Below are 16,366 nucleotides of genomic sequence, written 5' to 3' on the forward strand. Positions count from 1 at the left end.
GTTCAAGTTTCAGTTTTTGGCATGTAGAGAGCCAGTTTTTCCAGCACCATTTGTTAATGAGGCTATCTTTCTTCTAGTGAGTATGTTTGGCCCCTTTTTCAAAGATAAGGTGGTTGGTTGTGTTCGTAGGGGCTTCAGCATCTTCCAATCTATTCCATTGAGCCTCAGTTCTATTTTGTTGCCAGTACCATGCTGATTTTATCACATGGTAGTATAATTTCATGTCAGGAATTGTAATACCTCCTGCCTGGTCTTTATTGTCAGTTTTGCCTTTGTTATTCTTGGACATTTCTGGTTCCAAATAAATTTTAGGAATGATTTATCAAGATCTGTGAGGTATGCTGGTGGTAGTTTGATAAGGATTGGATGAAATCTGAACACCAATTTTGCTGGTATGGCTATCTTCATAATGTTGGTTCTTCCTATACAGGAGCATGGGATATATTTTCATTTTCTGAAATCCTCTGTGATCTCTTTTTTAAGAGTACTGTAATGTTCCTTTAAAAGTTCTTTGACTTCTTTAGTTAGATGATTTCCATGGTATTTTATTTTCCTCGATGATATTGTAAAGTGTATTGTTTGTGTAATTTCCCTCTCAGTGTGTTTGTTATCTGTGTAGAGGAATTCTATTGACTTTTAGGTATTGACTTTATAACCTGCTACGCTACTGAATTTCTGTATTAATTCTAGTAGCTTCTTGATGGAGTTTTTTTGGTCTTCCAAGTAAAGTATCATGTCATCTGCAAATAAAGATAATTTCACTTCTTCTTTGCCTATTCTTGTTCCTTTTATTTCTTTCCCTTGTCTAATGGCTCGAATGATTCCAAAACTATATTGAATAGGAGTGGCGATAGAGGCCATGCTTGTCTTCTACCAGACCTAAAAGTAAAACTTTTCAGTATTTCCCCATTTAGAATTATATTAGCTGTTCGGTTTTCTTAAATGGCTTTTACCAGATTGCGGTAGAAGCCTTCTATTCCAATTTTCTGTAGGACTTTGAACATGAATGCGTGTTGAACTTTGTCAAAGGTCTTTTCTGCATGAATTGAGATGCAAAAATCTAGGAAAGGAAGCACAAACAAAACCCAATTCCCAAAGACAGGAAGTAATTTTACAGATTAGAGCAGAAATTAATTCAATGGAGGCATGGAGAACAATTCAGAGAATTAACGAATCAAAAAACAGATTTTTTGCAATATGAAATAAAATTGATATGCACCTATCTAAACTCATCAAAAAGAGTAAAGAAAAACTTCAAATATAAACAATAAGGAAAAGTGTGAAATTGCTGCAGACTTAGTGGAAATTCAGAAGATCATCAATAGCTTCTTTGCAAACTTTACTTTCATAGACTAAAAGCACAGAAGAAATGGACAGGTTACTAGAAAGGTCCAAATTTCTAAAAGTGAATCAACAATATATAAGAACTCTCAATAACACAGTAACAGCCAATGAAATACAACATGTAATAAAATACTTATCAAGGAAAAGTGCAGGTTCTGAAGGATTCACAGATGAACTGTAGAAGAAAGTTACAGATTTAATCGCAATATTCTTCAATGAAGTTAAAAAGAAAATAATCCTCCCATAACCACTCCTGAAGGTATTTATTGTACTAACACTGAAACCAGGGAACAATGCAACTAAAAAAGAGAACTATAGGCCAATCTCCCTCGTGAATATAGGTTCAAAGATCCTCAATAAAATCCCAACAGATAGAATAGAGCATATCATCAAGAAGATTGTACACCATGAGGTAGAATTCATCCCAGGAGTGCAGGGATGGTTCAACATATGTAAATGCATAAATGCAATACACTATATAAATATGGCTGAATTGAAAGCAGATGAGCATCTCAATTGATGCCAACAAGGCTTTTGACAAAGGTCAACACTCAGTCATGCTCAACGTTCTACAGAAAATTGGAAGAGATGGCCTCTAACTCAATCTGATACAAACCATGTATGACAACCCAACAGCTAACATAATTCTAAATGGGGAAATACTGATATCTTTTACTCTCAGATCAGGAAGAAGACAAGGATGTCCTGAACCACTACTCTTATTAACTAGAGCCATTATATAAGAGAGAGAAATAAAATGAATAAGAATATGTGAAGAAGAATTTAAACTTCCATTATTTGCAGAAGACATGATCCTCTGCTTGGAAGACTCAAAAAACTCCACCAAGAAGCTACTACAATTAATACACAAACTCAATATAATGACATGATAGAAAGTCAATATCCAAAAATCAATAGCAATCCCTTACAAGAAGCTACTAGAATTAATACACAAAATATAATGACATGATACAAAGTCAATATCCAAAAATCAATAGCAATCCCTTACATAGACAACAAACTCCCTGAGAGAGAAATTAGTCAAACAATATCCTTATCAATAGCATTAAGGGAAATGAAATGCTTCAGAATTAATCTAACTAAAGAATTGAAAATTCTATTCAGTGAAAATTACAGTACTCTAACAAAAGAGTTTGTAGAGAATTTCAGAAAATGGAAAGATATTCCTTGTTCCAGGATAGGAAGAACTAAGATTTTGAAGATGGCCATACATTGAAAATTGTTATACAAATTTAAAGCAATCCCTAAGAAAATACAACCAACATTCCTCGAAGACCTAGAAAAATCATTCCTAAAATGATTGGTACCAGAAAAACCTATATAGCAAAGGCAAATCTGGGCACAAAGGCAAGGCAGGAGGAATTACAATCCTTGACTTGAAATTATACAACAAAGCTACTGTGAAAAAATCAGCATGGTATTTGCAAAAAAAAGAAAACCTGAGGATCAATGGAATACATTAGAAGATGCAGAGCAACTACACACACACACACACACACACACACACACACACACACACACTGGCATCTTATCTTTGATGAAGGGGCAAAACATGCTTACTGGAAGAATGATAGCCTCCTTAAGAAATGGTGCAGGAAAAACTGGCTCTCTACATGCCGAAAAACAAAACTTTATCAAGGTCTATCACCATGCACTAAGATAAAGTCAAATTGCATTAAAGATCTAAACATTAAAGGAGAAACACTAAATCTCCTGGAAGAGAAAGGAGGAGGAACTCTTGAATACATAGGGGTAGGCTGAACAAAAATCAAAGTTCAATGGAAATACTTGTAAGAATTAAGAACTGAGACCTCCTCTTATCCAGAGGTTTTTGTATATCAAAAGAATCTACTGGCAGATTGAAAAGATAACCTACAAATTGGGGAAAAAATCTTAACTAATAAGCACTTAGACAAAGGTCTTCTAGGTAGAATTGGTAAGCAACGAAAAGACATAAGGCCCCAAAATTTAAACACCCAATCCAGAAATGGGCATCTGAGAAAAACACACCCTTCTCAGAGGAAGAAATAAAAGACGTGAATAAATACATGAAAAAATGCTCCACATCAGTAGCCGTTCATGAAATTAAAATTGGAACAACAATGAGATAGTATCTTATCCCAGAAATTACGGTTATCATCAAGAAATCAATAAAGAACAAATGTTGGAGAGCCTGGGGAAAAACGGAATACTTCTCTGCTGCTGATGGTTATATAGCCCAAAGCAACCATTCTGGAAATCAGTGTGGAGACTTTTAAAAAACCTAGGAGTTGGGAAGCCCTTTCAATCCAGCTATCCCCTCTCTGGTAATTTTGGCAAAAGAACTGGAACCTTCATATGATATTGACATATGTGCATATATGTTTATAACAGCACAATTTGTGATAGCCAAATCTTTCAAATATCCAACATGCCCTTCACCTGAGGAATGGATGAAGAAGTTGTGGCATTTTTATACAATGAATTATTACTCAGCTATAAAGTGAAATAATTTTGAACCTTTCATAAAAAGTTGGATGCAACTTGATGCTATACTCACAAGTGAAATAAATTAGACCCATTTGTGTAAATATGATTGTGTGTAAATACTTTGTGTGTCAGAACTCAAAAGAAGTAATTAAAATTGAGAAGCATGACACAGTTGAACGAAAAGAGAGTACTTGGGGATTAAATAACATAGAGAGAGAAAGGAAATTAGTAAATGTGCTAAAGGCAAAAATATACATTGATATAAACAAGATGGCTAAGACAATGGTTCTAAGAATTTGCATCTAAAATTCTTCACTCAGATAACTATATATTGACATCTGTGAGCTAAGCATCTACATTGCGGATAGTATTGTGTAATCCTAAAATCATGCTTAAAATGCCTATCCTTCTGGTCTTCTAAATGCATAGTTTTTCTAATGTCCTATCAGTTTTCCTGTACTCTCTTTAATGTAATTTTATGTTAAAACAGGTAACAAAAGGAAAACAAGAAAAACAAAATGCATCAGGATTGTACTTCCACAATGTTGAATATGATTTGATCTCTAAATATCTGTATGAAAAATGTATAATTGCTGTTTAACATTCTACAGGGATTTAAATTTTAGAACATCTATGATTGCTGAAAATAGCAGTTTCCTCTTATGTCTAAAGTGTTTGATATTCAGGCAGATAGTGATGTTAACATTAACTTCCTCTGTTATAGGATAATAATAACCAGAAGCTTCCCTTCCTAATGTTTAACAATGAAAGTTTGCCAACCAAAAATTAGACAGATAGATGGGCTACGAATATAGCCAGTATTTTGGCCCTAGCCCTTCAGGTTCAGAGAGGACTCAGGACATAAGAGAACTTCTGCTGTGATATCTTATAACTAAGTGGTGTCCCAAATTTTCTGATCAAGAAGATTATGTGGCCACAGAGGAAAGTGTTTGACGATGCATTGGGTACTAAAAAGAGTAACCTAGAGGAAGAGATTCTCTCAGAACTTCACAGAGAGCAAATTGGTCAAGCACTGGCCCTGACATTCACATGGCTGACACAAAATATCCACAAGATATTGTACATGTTTCAAGGGTTAACCCTGAGGGGATTTGACTGACCTTATCAGATAGCATAAGTCATATTTTTACTTTTATAGGTCTTGCTTTAACTTGGTCTGAATCACACAGAAAAATAGCGCGACCACAGGGTGTAAAAAGTAAGGCTCTTTTACTATACTGAGTTGTAAAAGGCTCAAGTCAACAACTGTCATTTGCCTGTTGTGCTGGTATCTCAATACTTTTACTGAGATAAAATAAATACTAATAGCCTATATTGGGTTATTTTGCTGAATTCAAGTACCTACAATATTTGGACTGGCATGAAGTATGAAAATATCATTGGCACATTTCTCCGAATACAGTTTCTCTAACAGCAATGGAACCCTCATCCCTGATAAAGCAGAAACGAACAAACAAACAAACAAAGAAAAAATGGAAAGGAGATATAAATGAAGGAGTACTTTTTTTGAGGAAATATATATGTGTATACAAGATAGGATAAATATGCAGCTACTTTCTCTTAGTTCAATGAGAAGAAAATTTGTTCTAATATTGTTTGACAAGATATCATGTCTAAGTCTTGCACTCTCAGTAAATACTATGAAGACAACCATATGCAATCTATTCATCATTGTAACTGTCCTACTAACCAGTTTTGAATCTCTCTCATTGCTATTTTATCTTATTTTCTCATTAAAAGGAATAAAAATATTTAAAACCCTGTAAATTTGCATTTTAGTAAGAGAAAATGATTCTTTTTCTTCCTTGATCAATAAATACTGTCAATATAATGTGTAAAGTTAATTTCTGTTTATTCTTGAAATATAAATTGTTTTTGCTTATGTTATTGAAAAACTTTTAAAATATTATTAGCTAATTGCATAAATTATCTGAATTGCCAAAAAAAAGAAAGTCATTGCCGATAAAAGCTGCATATCTTGTAATTAGTTCTGTGACTGTTTATCCATAGAAGCGTTCTTGGTTGTTGCACATAATATGTAGTTTACGTTAACTGATTGGTTATATTTTCAAGGTAAGAATTTTTAGATTCTTTAATTAAGATTATAATTGATACATGCAAAGTTAATTCAGGTCTGCATTATACATAATATCTACATAGATATTTAAGGATGGAGAGTGGTTATTATTGCTGCTATGGGTTTCAGGTCATTTGAAAATAACAAAATATTTGTTTAATAAATGATACCATACTATTGTGGTATGCTTTTTATGCCTAACAGTCACAGGCTACTATAATTCTTTTTGCACAATGATTTATTCCTATGGAAAACAGTGGCACAAAAACCTCGAGTCTCCCTTAATTTTAAAAAATCAATAGAGCACCTATTACAAAACCATGATCTGAAGTTTTATTCTGGAAACATCCAAGAGTTAAAGAAAAACATGAATATACTTGCTGTTTCCTTTCTTTCCTAATACATATAATCTTCAAATGATTTAAGTTGATAATAACTTTCTAGTGGAAAATTTTCCCCAGCACTTTAGGCAATGGAACTCAACCAAGCACAGAGAAGTCACATAAAAACAGAATCAGTCAATGTATAAAATCAGAAAGAAATTTAGAAGTTATCAGAAAACCGATGATAAATATATGCAGTATAAACAAACAGACACTATTAATTACCGAAAATTGTAATGAATATATTTATGATTCACTTTGATAGGCAAATCACAAATTTATATATTACTTGCTTATAAAGGATCTATATAAACTGATGAGGAGAAATTCAAAACCATATGACAGAGGTAATTATACAGATATCACTATGCCTAAATGAGTCACAATACATCCTTTACATGTTTTAATTTATGAAATTTCCATTCAAGTTTATGAGTCTAAGCAAAAATAGCAAAAATTCATGATTGATTAGGACTAGTATGGAGGTTCAAATTATCACAGGGAAATATAAATTGTGAATTTACATATCCTAACAATCTAAGATCGAACAGCAAAGAAGAAAGCACATAAGGTATAGAACGATGATGATATAAAGGCCTAGGAAATTAACTTTGATAGTGTAAAAGTAATATGAATAGAAAGCAAACGTCCAAGAATTGTTCGGCTGTGTGGTTAGGGTTTAGTTAATAAACTGTGTCTTACACAAGTGTCTTTAAGAATCTTGCTGAAGGAAAGCATGATTTCTGCAAATAATGTAATGTTTGAAATATAAATACAGAATACTAAATTTAAAATATATATGGAAGATATAGCCATATATATATTATTTTAATAAGTTTCCTTTAGTTTATTAGTCTATGTAGAAAAATAAACGCTTTTCCACTGTTCGTGAGTGTGTAGACTGGTACAACCACTATGGAACTGGATGTGGAGAGCTCTCAAAAACTAAGATTAGAAGTTGCATTCCACCCAGGTATTCTCGTTCTTGGTATTTTTCCAAAAGAACTGAACACATCACACCACAGTGAAACATATGCACCCATGTTTGTAAGAGCACAATGGGTCCCAGATAAATTTTATAAACAACCCAAATGACCATCAGTGGAGGAATGGATATAAAACAACTTGTATGTTTATACAATGGAGTATTGTTAGGTATAAAGATAATCTTGAGGCTTTTCCAAGTAAATGGATGTAACTAGACGCTATATTCATAAGTGAAATAGTTCAGACTAGCAAGTGTAAACTTCATATTGTCTCTCTAGTGTAAGAATCTGAAAGAACAAATAATAGCAAAATCATGGTCAACAAAAGCAAGGTAAGTGGTACCACAATTTCTGACTTGCAATTTCATTAGGGAGGTACTGAGACAAATACAGTACAGTAGTAAGAAAAGAAAAGGAGATACATGGATTAATGGAACAGAGTAGAAGGTACAGGAACAATTGTAAATATATGCAGCCACCATATCTTTTACACAAGTCTCAAGCCCCAGTATGGAAAGATACAAAGGCACTTTAATGAGTAGTGAGGGAAGAGCTGGCTTACAACATGCCAAAGACTAGAACCAGATCCATCTCTCTCACCATGAACTAAACTAAAATCACATATCAAATATCTAACTATTAAGTGGAACAATCTATTGTTAGAGTAGACAGAACCCTTAAATACACATGTGTAAGGCACGGTTTATGAGCTACGCCCATAATATATATAATCTAGAATATATAAAGATCACAATAAAATAAGATATTGGAAGTTTAAAAATGCAATCCAGAAAGGAACTTCTGAAATGAATACATAGTTCTTAGATGAAAGGGTAGAATTTGCAAATATATGAAAGAAACGTTCAACATCACCCACTGACCCTTTAAGCAATCAAATTAAAGATATCAGTCAGTAAGAAGTGCTGGAGGGGCTACAGCAAATTAGGAACGCTTTTCTATTGTTGGTTGGAGTGTAGACTTGTGCAGCCACTGTGAAAAGCAGTACAGAGGTTCCTCAAAGAGGAGGACTAGAGGTTCCGTTATTCCCAGGTATTCCCCTTTGGGATATCTTTTCAAAAGAATTGAAAGCATACTACTCTAGCTCTGTATGCACACCTAAGTTTATGGCAGCACAGGTTGTAAGAGGTAAGATGTGGAAAGAATACAAATGACTATCACCTGACGAATGAGCATTGAAGATGTGTTTATTCAGTACAATGTAGTACTATTCACCCTTAAATGGTAAGCTTGACCTTTCTAGGTAAATGGATGCACTCTACCCTTGAGACTTTACTCTTAAGTGAAACTATGTGAACACAGATGTTAAAATGATACATAATTTCTCTGGTGTGCAAAATTAAAAGTGTAAATATGAAGTAAAATATATGCTACATATGGTGAAGTAGTAAAAAAGTTCAAATGAGAAGGGAAAAAGGGAAGGCCTAGGAAAAGAAAAAGTAGAATGACAAAATGAAAGAAAGCTTCTGTAAATAAGAAGAAGAACACTTGAAGCAAAGAAAGGAAAGTAATATATGTTTCTCTTTCCCGTGTGGGTAACGATGGATCTCACTATTCCAGAAGCAGCACAGGTCAACCATGGATAAATCACAAGGGAGATAAAATCTTCGAGCTAAATATGCACTCAGCACTGTTGAAGATACCACCTGCCACCTTCTGAGACCTATTCAGGAAGCTCTGTGTGCAGGAGCAGGATTTCTAGTGCAGTTTTCATTGAATTCTGCCCCAGAGATGTGGCCTGCATACTCCAGAGACAGTCATAAAACATGTTATAAGACGTCTCCCTATAGGTTAGCCAGTTTAAGGCCGGCATCCCAAGATTCATCAGCAGGATCCTACATCCCATGCCAGTAATTTTCCCCGTGGTGTTTGATGTCTGAGTTCTGTCTTTTTAATTTTGGCACAAATGTCATGAGCAGATCAGGATATAAAATAGGAATTATGAATAATTTCTCTGTTAGGAGAATCTGGGTCTACATTAGCACACTTAATTGGGGTCAATACCCTTAATTATTAATATTTTGTCTGAGAACGAAGTACCTTGAACTATAAAGTGTGATCAGAGATCTGTTATTTTTTTACCAACCATGGATGTTTTAATAGTTAAATCCCTATAGAATGCTCATAGACAAGATCTATATTTTTACAGAGAAAATTAGACATCAATAGTAGTGCGTAATAATTAAGGACATTCAGACTAATAAAAGTATGTGTTAAAATTCATAACAGTTTTGAAAAGTTCAAGGTGAAAGCAAAATAATGGGTAATAATATGATCAACAGTGAGCATAAAGAAGATTCATTGTAGATTAAATGGTACAAAATTATGAAATAAAATTTCAATTGAAGAATGTGATAGTTACTGAGGATTACACATGTGAGATTATTAAATTACGAACTAGTAGTCTTTCCTTTAATATAGAAAATTCTAAACCATATGAAATACAAGCCTGGAAAATGGTGCAGGATTGCTAAAGGTAATAGATAAATTATAGTAAAATCATAAATTTTAATTTAAGAAAGCTAATTTTCTTCCAGAATGTTTTTTACCTTTCATCTCAGGAAGAAAATCATTCTCTGGCCTTAACAAAATAGCATAGCACATGGGGGCAAATATGCAACCCAGCAACCCAGCACTGGAAGCCGAGATGGAGAAGACCTCCTTGACCACCATGACCTTCCCCTTGCTGCTGTGGTACACGGGCAGGAAGGTGACCCACACGCTGCAGAACACCAGCATGCTGAAGGTCAGGAACTTGGCTTCATTGAAGGTGTCAGGCAGGTTCCTGGCCAGGAAAGCCACAGTGAAGCTCACCAGGGCAAGTGAGCCCAGGTATCCCAGGACACAGTAGAAGGCAATGAGGGAGCCCTTGTTGCACATGATGATGTGGCCATGTTCAGAGTGAGCATCTGTGTCAATGTAGGGTGAATTTTTCCCCATCCAGATGCCACAGAGAGTGAGTTGCATCAGGCAACAGATTGGGATGATATAGTTTGGTGCCCCTGATGTCAGCAATTGCCGCATCCTTCTGCCTGGGGCAGTGGCCTTAAAGGCCAGCAACACTTTAATAGTTTTGGCCAAGACTGTGGAAACAGCCACAGTGAACACAATTCCAAATGTGATCTGCTTCAGGATGCAGGTGGCTGCGTTGGGATGGCCAATGAAGACCAAGCAGCAGAGGAAACAGCAGGTGAGGGAGATGAGTAGGGTGTGGCTGAGAGCCCTGTTGTTGGCCTTGACGATGGGAATGTCTCTGTGCTTCACAAAGAACCCAAGAACAGCAGCTGTGAGGACAGGTAGGCTCAGGGCAGTGACAGCCAGAGCCTTTCCCAAGGGGTCTTCATAACCCAGATATGTCACAGCCTTTTGCAGGTAGTAACTTCTCTGAATATTGGCATATTGATGATCTGGACACTTTGTACATTGTTCCAAATCTAGCAGGAATTAAAATTGTCATTTTTATGGATTATTCTCATTAATTTTTCTCAAACCCATCATAGGAACTCACTTAACTTAAACTAAATTGTCAATTATTACATTATTCTCCCTTTTTCTCCTCTTTTTCAGCCTTTGGTATTGAATTCAAGCTTTGAACTGAGATATATTTTCGACACTTTCAAAGTTTTTTATTTGGAGAAAGAATCTGTCTAAATCACTATTAATTCAAGACTCTGTTCCAACAGAAAATCTTCTTTTTTTCTGCTACTAAGATCGCTGCAATCTAGGCATGCATCACCACAACTCACTGTTTCATTTTTCTTCTAGATATTATATAAAGAACACCTAAACAGTCAGTAACTCCTAAATAATCCTGATTATTTGTTATTTATTTCCATAATAAATCTGGCATCTCTATGAGAACTTTTAAGTTTTACAAAGCAATAAAGTATCTACTTTTATTCCTTTATTCACATGTTTTAATTATTTGATCTAAACATAAATCTGTATAAATTATTCCCCAGATATTTAATGAATATCCTCATTTTAGGAAGCCAGCATTATTTTCTAAGCTGATGGATAAAACATATGAGGAAGCATATTGACTAAAGTGTTTCTAATATTGAGACTGCATGTATGAATTTGTTATGTGAGACCATTTATTTAAGTTTTACTATCAAAGGGATATTTTAGTAGTTTGACATTGGTACTTTTCAAAGTAATTACAAGATGTATCGTTATAAATTTATTGATTTTAAATATGTGAAAAGTGAAGTTTAAAAATTGTATATACAATGTAAATGTGTACTACTACAGACATTACCAGTAGGGTAAATAAATCAGATACACATATCTTAATGTCCTTGTCTCACTAGTGGAAGAATCTGAAAAAGTAAATAAAATATGAAAGGTACAGTAGATACTATGAAATGGAGAGAATATATTCAATGGGAAGGAAAAAATGGTATAAGGAAATGGACAAAAGTATCAAAGGAAAATATATCTGTTAGCTTGGATAATTGTAGCTCCAATATTTGTGTTTTTAATTAAAAAGTACAGCAAATGCCTAATTTTTTTTTTCTCTCACAACCTAATATTTTAAGATTGTAACTTTTATTCTAAACAACTAATTAGAAATTAATACTATATTTTTCAATAATGACAGTCAAATTCCTATTATTTTGTTTTATGGAATTCTGCATCATCTCTGTTGTCCTTTACTTCATTTTGATATTTTGCATCCTCTTTAAAGAATAGATAGGAAATTTTCTCTATGAGAGCTTTATGACTGATATGTCGAACATGATTTTGTACTAGTCTTATATTCCCTAAGTAGAAAACTAATAATTTTACTGATGTACGTGGATTTTACACTAGAAAATATCTTTGAAAAATTCTATGATTCATGTTTTCCATTAATATTTTTGAGACCCAGCACAAGCCTAAGCCCAGCCCGTGTGTGGGAGAGCTACTTTGCTCCCCTTCGCCCACTGGATTCCCCCTAATACTGGTGAATTAAATACAAAATGTAATAAAAAATCTACCAACAAAGAAATATCCAGATTCTGATGGATTTACAGCTCAATTCTACAAGAAATTTACAGAAGATGTAATTCCTATACTCCTCAAACTCTTCAGTGACATTGAAAAGAAACAATCCTTCAAAAATTGTTCCTGGAGGCAAGCATTATTCTGATACCAAAACTGGGGAAAGACATAACTAAAAAGAGAAATATAGGCCAATTTCCCTTGTGAATGTAGATGCAAATATCCTCAGTAAAACCATAGCAAATAGAATACTGCACATCATCCTGAAGATTATACACACGACCAAGCAGGGTTCACCCCAGGGATGCAAGGCTGGTTCAATATATGCAAATCTATAAATGTAACACACTATATTATAGAGCCAAATCCAAAAACCACATGATCATCTCAATTGATGCAGAAAAGGCTTTTGATCAAGTCCAACACTCATTCATGTTCAAAGTCCTGCAGAAAATTAGAATAGCTGGGCTCTACTTCATTCTGATGAAGACCATCTGTGACAATCCAATGGCTAACAATTCTAAATGTGGAAAAACTGAAATCTTTTATTCTCAGATCATGTACAAGGCAAGGATGTCTCCATCACCACTCTTATTCAGTATATTTCTAGAATCATTAACTAGAGCCACTAGAACAGAGAAAGACATACAAGTAATTAGAATAGGTAAAGAAGAAAAACATTTGCAGATGACATGATACTTTACTTGGAAGACCCAAAAAACTCCATCAACAAACTACTAGAAATAATACACAAATTCAATAGCATAACAGGATAAAAGTCAATCCCCAAAAGTCAATAGCACTCCACTACACAGATAACAAACACAGTGGGAGAGAAATTAGCGAAACGATACATTTTAGAATAGCATCACAGAAAATGAAATACTTAGGAATTAATCCAACTAAAAAAGTAAAAGATCTATTCAATGAAAACTACAGTGTTAAAATGAAGGAATCAGAAGATTTCAAAAAAAAAAAAGGAAAAATATTCCCTGCTCCTGGATAGCAATAACCAACATTGTGAAGATTGACAGACTCCGAAAATTTTTGTACAGGTTTAATGTCATCCCTATCAAAATACCAGCAACATACACCACAGATCTAGAAAAATTATTCCTAAAATTTATGTGGAAGCAAAAAAGACTTAGAATAGCAAAGGCAATCCTGGACAAGAAAGACAAAGCGGGAGGCATTACAATTCCTGACTTGAAATTATACTACAAAGCTACTGTGATAAAATCTGCATGGTACTGGCAAAGAAAGACCTGAGAATCAATGGAATAGATTAGAAAATGCAGAAACCAGTAAAAACAAACTCAACCATCTTATCTTTGACAAAGTGGCAAACGTGCTTATTGGAAGAAAGATAGCATCTTTAGCAAATGGTGCTGGCAAAACTTGCTCTCTACATGCCAAAATCTGAAACTTGACCCAGTCTATCACCATGCACTAAACTAAAGTCAAAATGGATTAAAGATATAAACATTAAAACAGAAACATGAAATATCTTGGAGAAGAAAGTAGGAGGAGCGCTTGAAAACATATAGTAGGCAAAGGGCTCATGAACAAATATCAAATTTTATGGGCATTACTTGAAAGAGTTAACAACTGGTAACTCCTCTTATTGAGAAGCTTTTGCACATCAAAAGAAATTAGCAACAAAGTGAAAAGACAAAGCTCAAATTGGGAAAATATCGTAACTGATACGCACTCACACAATGTTCTTCTCTCTAGAGTTTATAAAGAACTAAAAACATTAAGGGCCTAAAATTTAAAGACTCAATCCAGAAGTGGGCATCTGAGATGAACACCCCCTTCTCAGAGGATGAAATTATACTAGAGAATAAATATATGATAAAATGCTCCATATCAGTAGCCATCCATGAAATGCAAATTTAAACAACTCTGGGATAACATCTCACCCCAGAAGAATGGCTATCATAGAGAAATCAACCAAGAACAAATGTTAGAGAGGCAGCAGGGAAAAAGGAACCCTTCTCCACTCTTGGTGGGAATGTAGACTGGTGCAACTGTTATGGAAATCTGTGTGGAGACTCCTTACAAAACTAGAATTGGAAATCCCTTTCTAACCAGCTATCTCTCTTCTGGGAATTTTCCCAGAGGACCTGAAAATATGATATCATCATGATCTTTGTACCCCTAGATTTATAGCAGCACAATTTGTGATAGTCAAGCCTTGGAAGCATCCAAACTGCCAGTCACCAGAGGAATAGATGAAAAAGTTGTGGATTTTATATACAATGGAGTATTACTCAGCCATAAAGAATGATAAACTCAAAGCCTTTTTATTTAAATGCTTACCATTTAAAGGTATACTCATAAGTGAAATAAACCAGACTCACATGTGTAAATAATGTGTAGTCTCCCTAGTGTAAGAACTCAAAAGAAGAAATAATAATAGAAAGATATAACAGAATTAAAATGACAGTAAGAACTTAAGGATTACACAACACATAGAGGTTAAGGAGAAAAGGTAGGAAACATGGCAGGGGCAGAGCCATACATTTATATGCACAAGATAATTAAGGTAATTATCCTGAGAATCATCAGCAGGTCTTTTGAATCTAGCAGTTAATTGGTAGGATTCTCACCCTGACTAACTATGTATGCTGATACATGTGTACAAAGCAACTGCACTGAAAATATCCATGTGTAATAGTAGAGTCATGCTTGGAATGTCTTTCATTTTGGTCTTCTACATAAGTACTTCTTGTCATGTCATATCAATTACTGGTATATTGTCTTCAAGTAAGTATTTCTTTTAAGAAAGTTTAATAACTGAAAACAAGACACAAGAAAAAAAGGCATATGCTTGTCCTTCTGCAATGCTGTATATCATTAGGTTTATAAATTTCTGTGTAAAAATATGTAATTGCTTATTCCCACTGTTTTAAATATTCTTTTTTATTTTGTATTTTTTTCTTCGTATTCCATAGGGATTTAAAGTTTAACATATAAATACTTGATGGAAATTACTTGTTCTATGTTATGTCTACGATGTTTGAAGTTCAGACAGCCAGGTTAAGCTCAACTGCCTGTTATGGGGTTATAATACCATTAAGCTTCTTTTCTGGAGGTTTAACACCTTAAGTTTGCACGCCAAAAACTAGAGGAAGAGAAGGGCTGCTAGACCAATATTTTGGCCGTGGCATTGAAGGGCACTGAGGACTCAGGACATAAAAGAAGCTGTACTGTATCATCCTGTAACTCAGTGATGTCCCAAATTTTGTGATAAAGGAGATTATGGTTCCACAAAGGAATGTGATCAACAATGAAGAGTGAGCCTAATATTTGGTCACACTGAGACAAGACATTCTCTCATTCTTTCACAGAGGGCAAAAAGGTCAAGCAATAGCCATGACTCATCGACATGGCTGACACTGACAAAGGATCTACAAACTACGGTACAGGCTTTCAGGATAAACCCTAGGGCATTTGACTCAAATTCTCAGATACAACAGTTACATTTCTTGGTATATAGTTCTTTCTTTATTTTGGTCTTAACCACTCATCAGAAAAGTATAAAAATGAGGTATAAAAAGTAAAGCCATATTAATATCCTGCGCCGTAAATGACTCAATTCAACCACTTCTGACATTGCCAGTCCTGAGGATAACCCACTATTGTTTTGGTCTACTAGCACATTTAATTGTATTTTGTACACCGAGTTTAAACATGGCGTACTGTCCCTGAATTGAACCGGTTTATTTACTTTATAAATGAAAGTGACTGGAATTTGTTTCTTCTAAGTGCATTTTCAGCTATGAGTAACATCATTTAGCTCTTTTTAAAAGTTTACTTATTATTATTATTATTATTTTTATTAAGAGATACATAACAAAGAAATTGTTTCAAAACAGGTTTTAGGACAGTTGCAGTAATTAACACATTGAATATTGTTGTCTTCATAGCAGTAAATCATAGTACAAGATGCAGACATGTTATCTTGTTCAAACACTATTAGTATAATTCTTTAATCTCATTGAATTAAGAGAAAGTAGCTGTATATATATATCTTAACTATTTTGTATACACACACA

At 34.3% G+C, this 16,366-nt stretch overlaps 1 protein-coding gene across 1 annotated transcript in view; it reads right to left on the minus strand.

Moving 5' to 3' along the window:
* The window catches only part of LOC101580716 (vomeronasal type-2 receptor 116-like), a 61,016-nt gene that overhangs the window by 37,333 nt on the left and 7,317 nt on the right, over positions 1-16,366 (minus strand). Inside the window, 2 exon segments of the mRNA XM_023705134.1 lie at positions 9,869-10,753; positions 15,944-15,946. Coding sequence (XP_023560902.1) covers positions 9,869-10,753; positions 15,944-15,946 — 888 coding nt within the window.

This window comes from Octodon degus, unplaced genomic scaffold, assembly GCF_000260255.1.
Source record: "Octodon degus isolate 3935 unplaced genomic scaffold, OctDeg1.0 scaffold00214, whole genome shotgun sequence".
NCBI classification, from domain to species: domain Eukaryota; kingdom Metazoa; phylum Chordata; class Mammalia; order Rodentia; family Octodontidae; genus Octodon; species Octodon degus.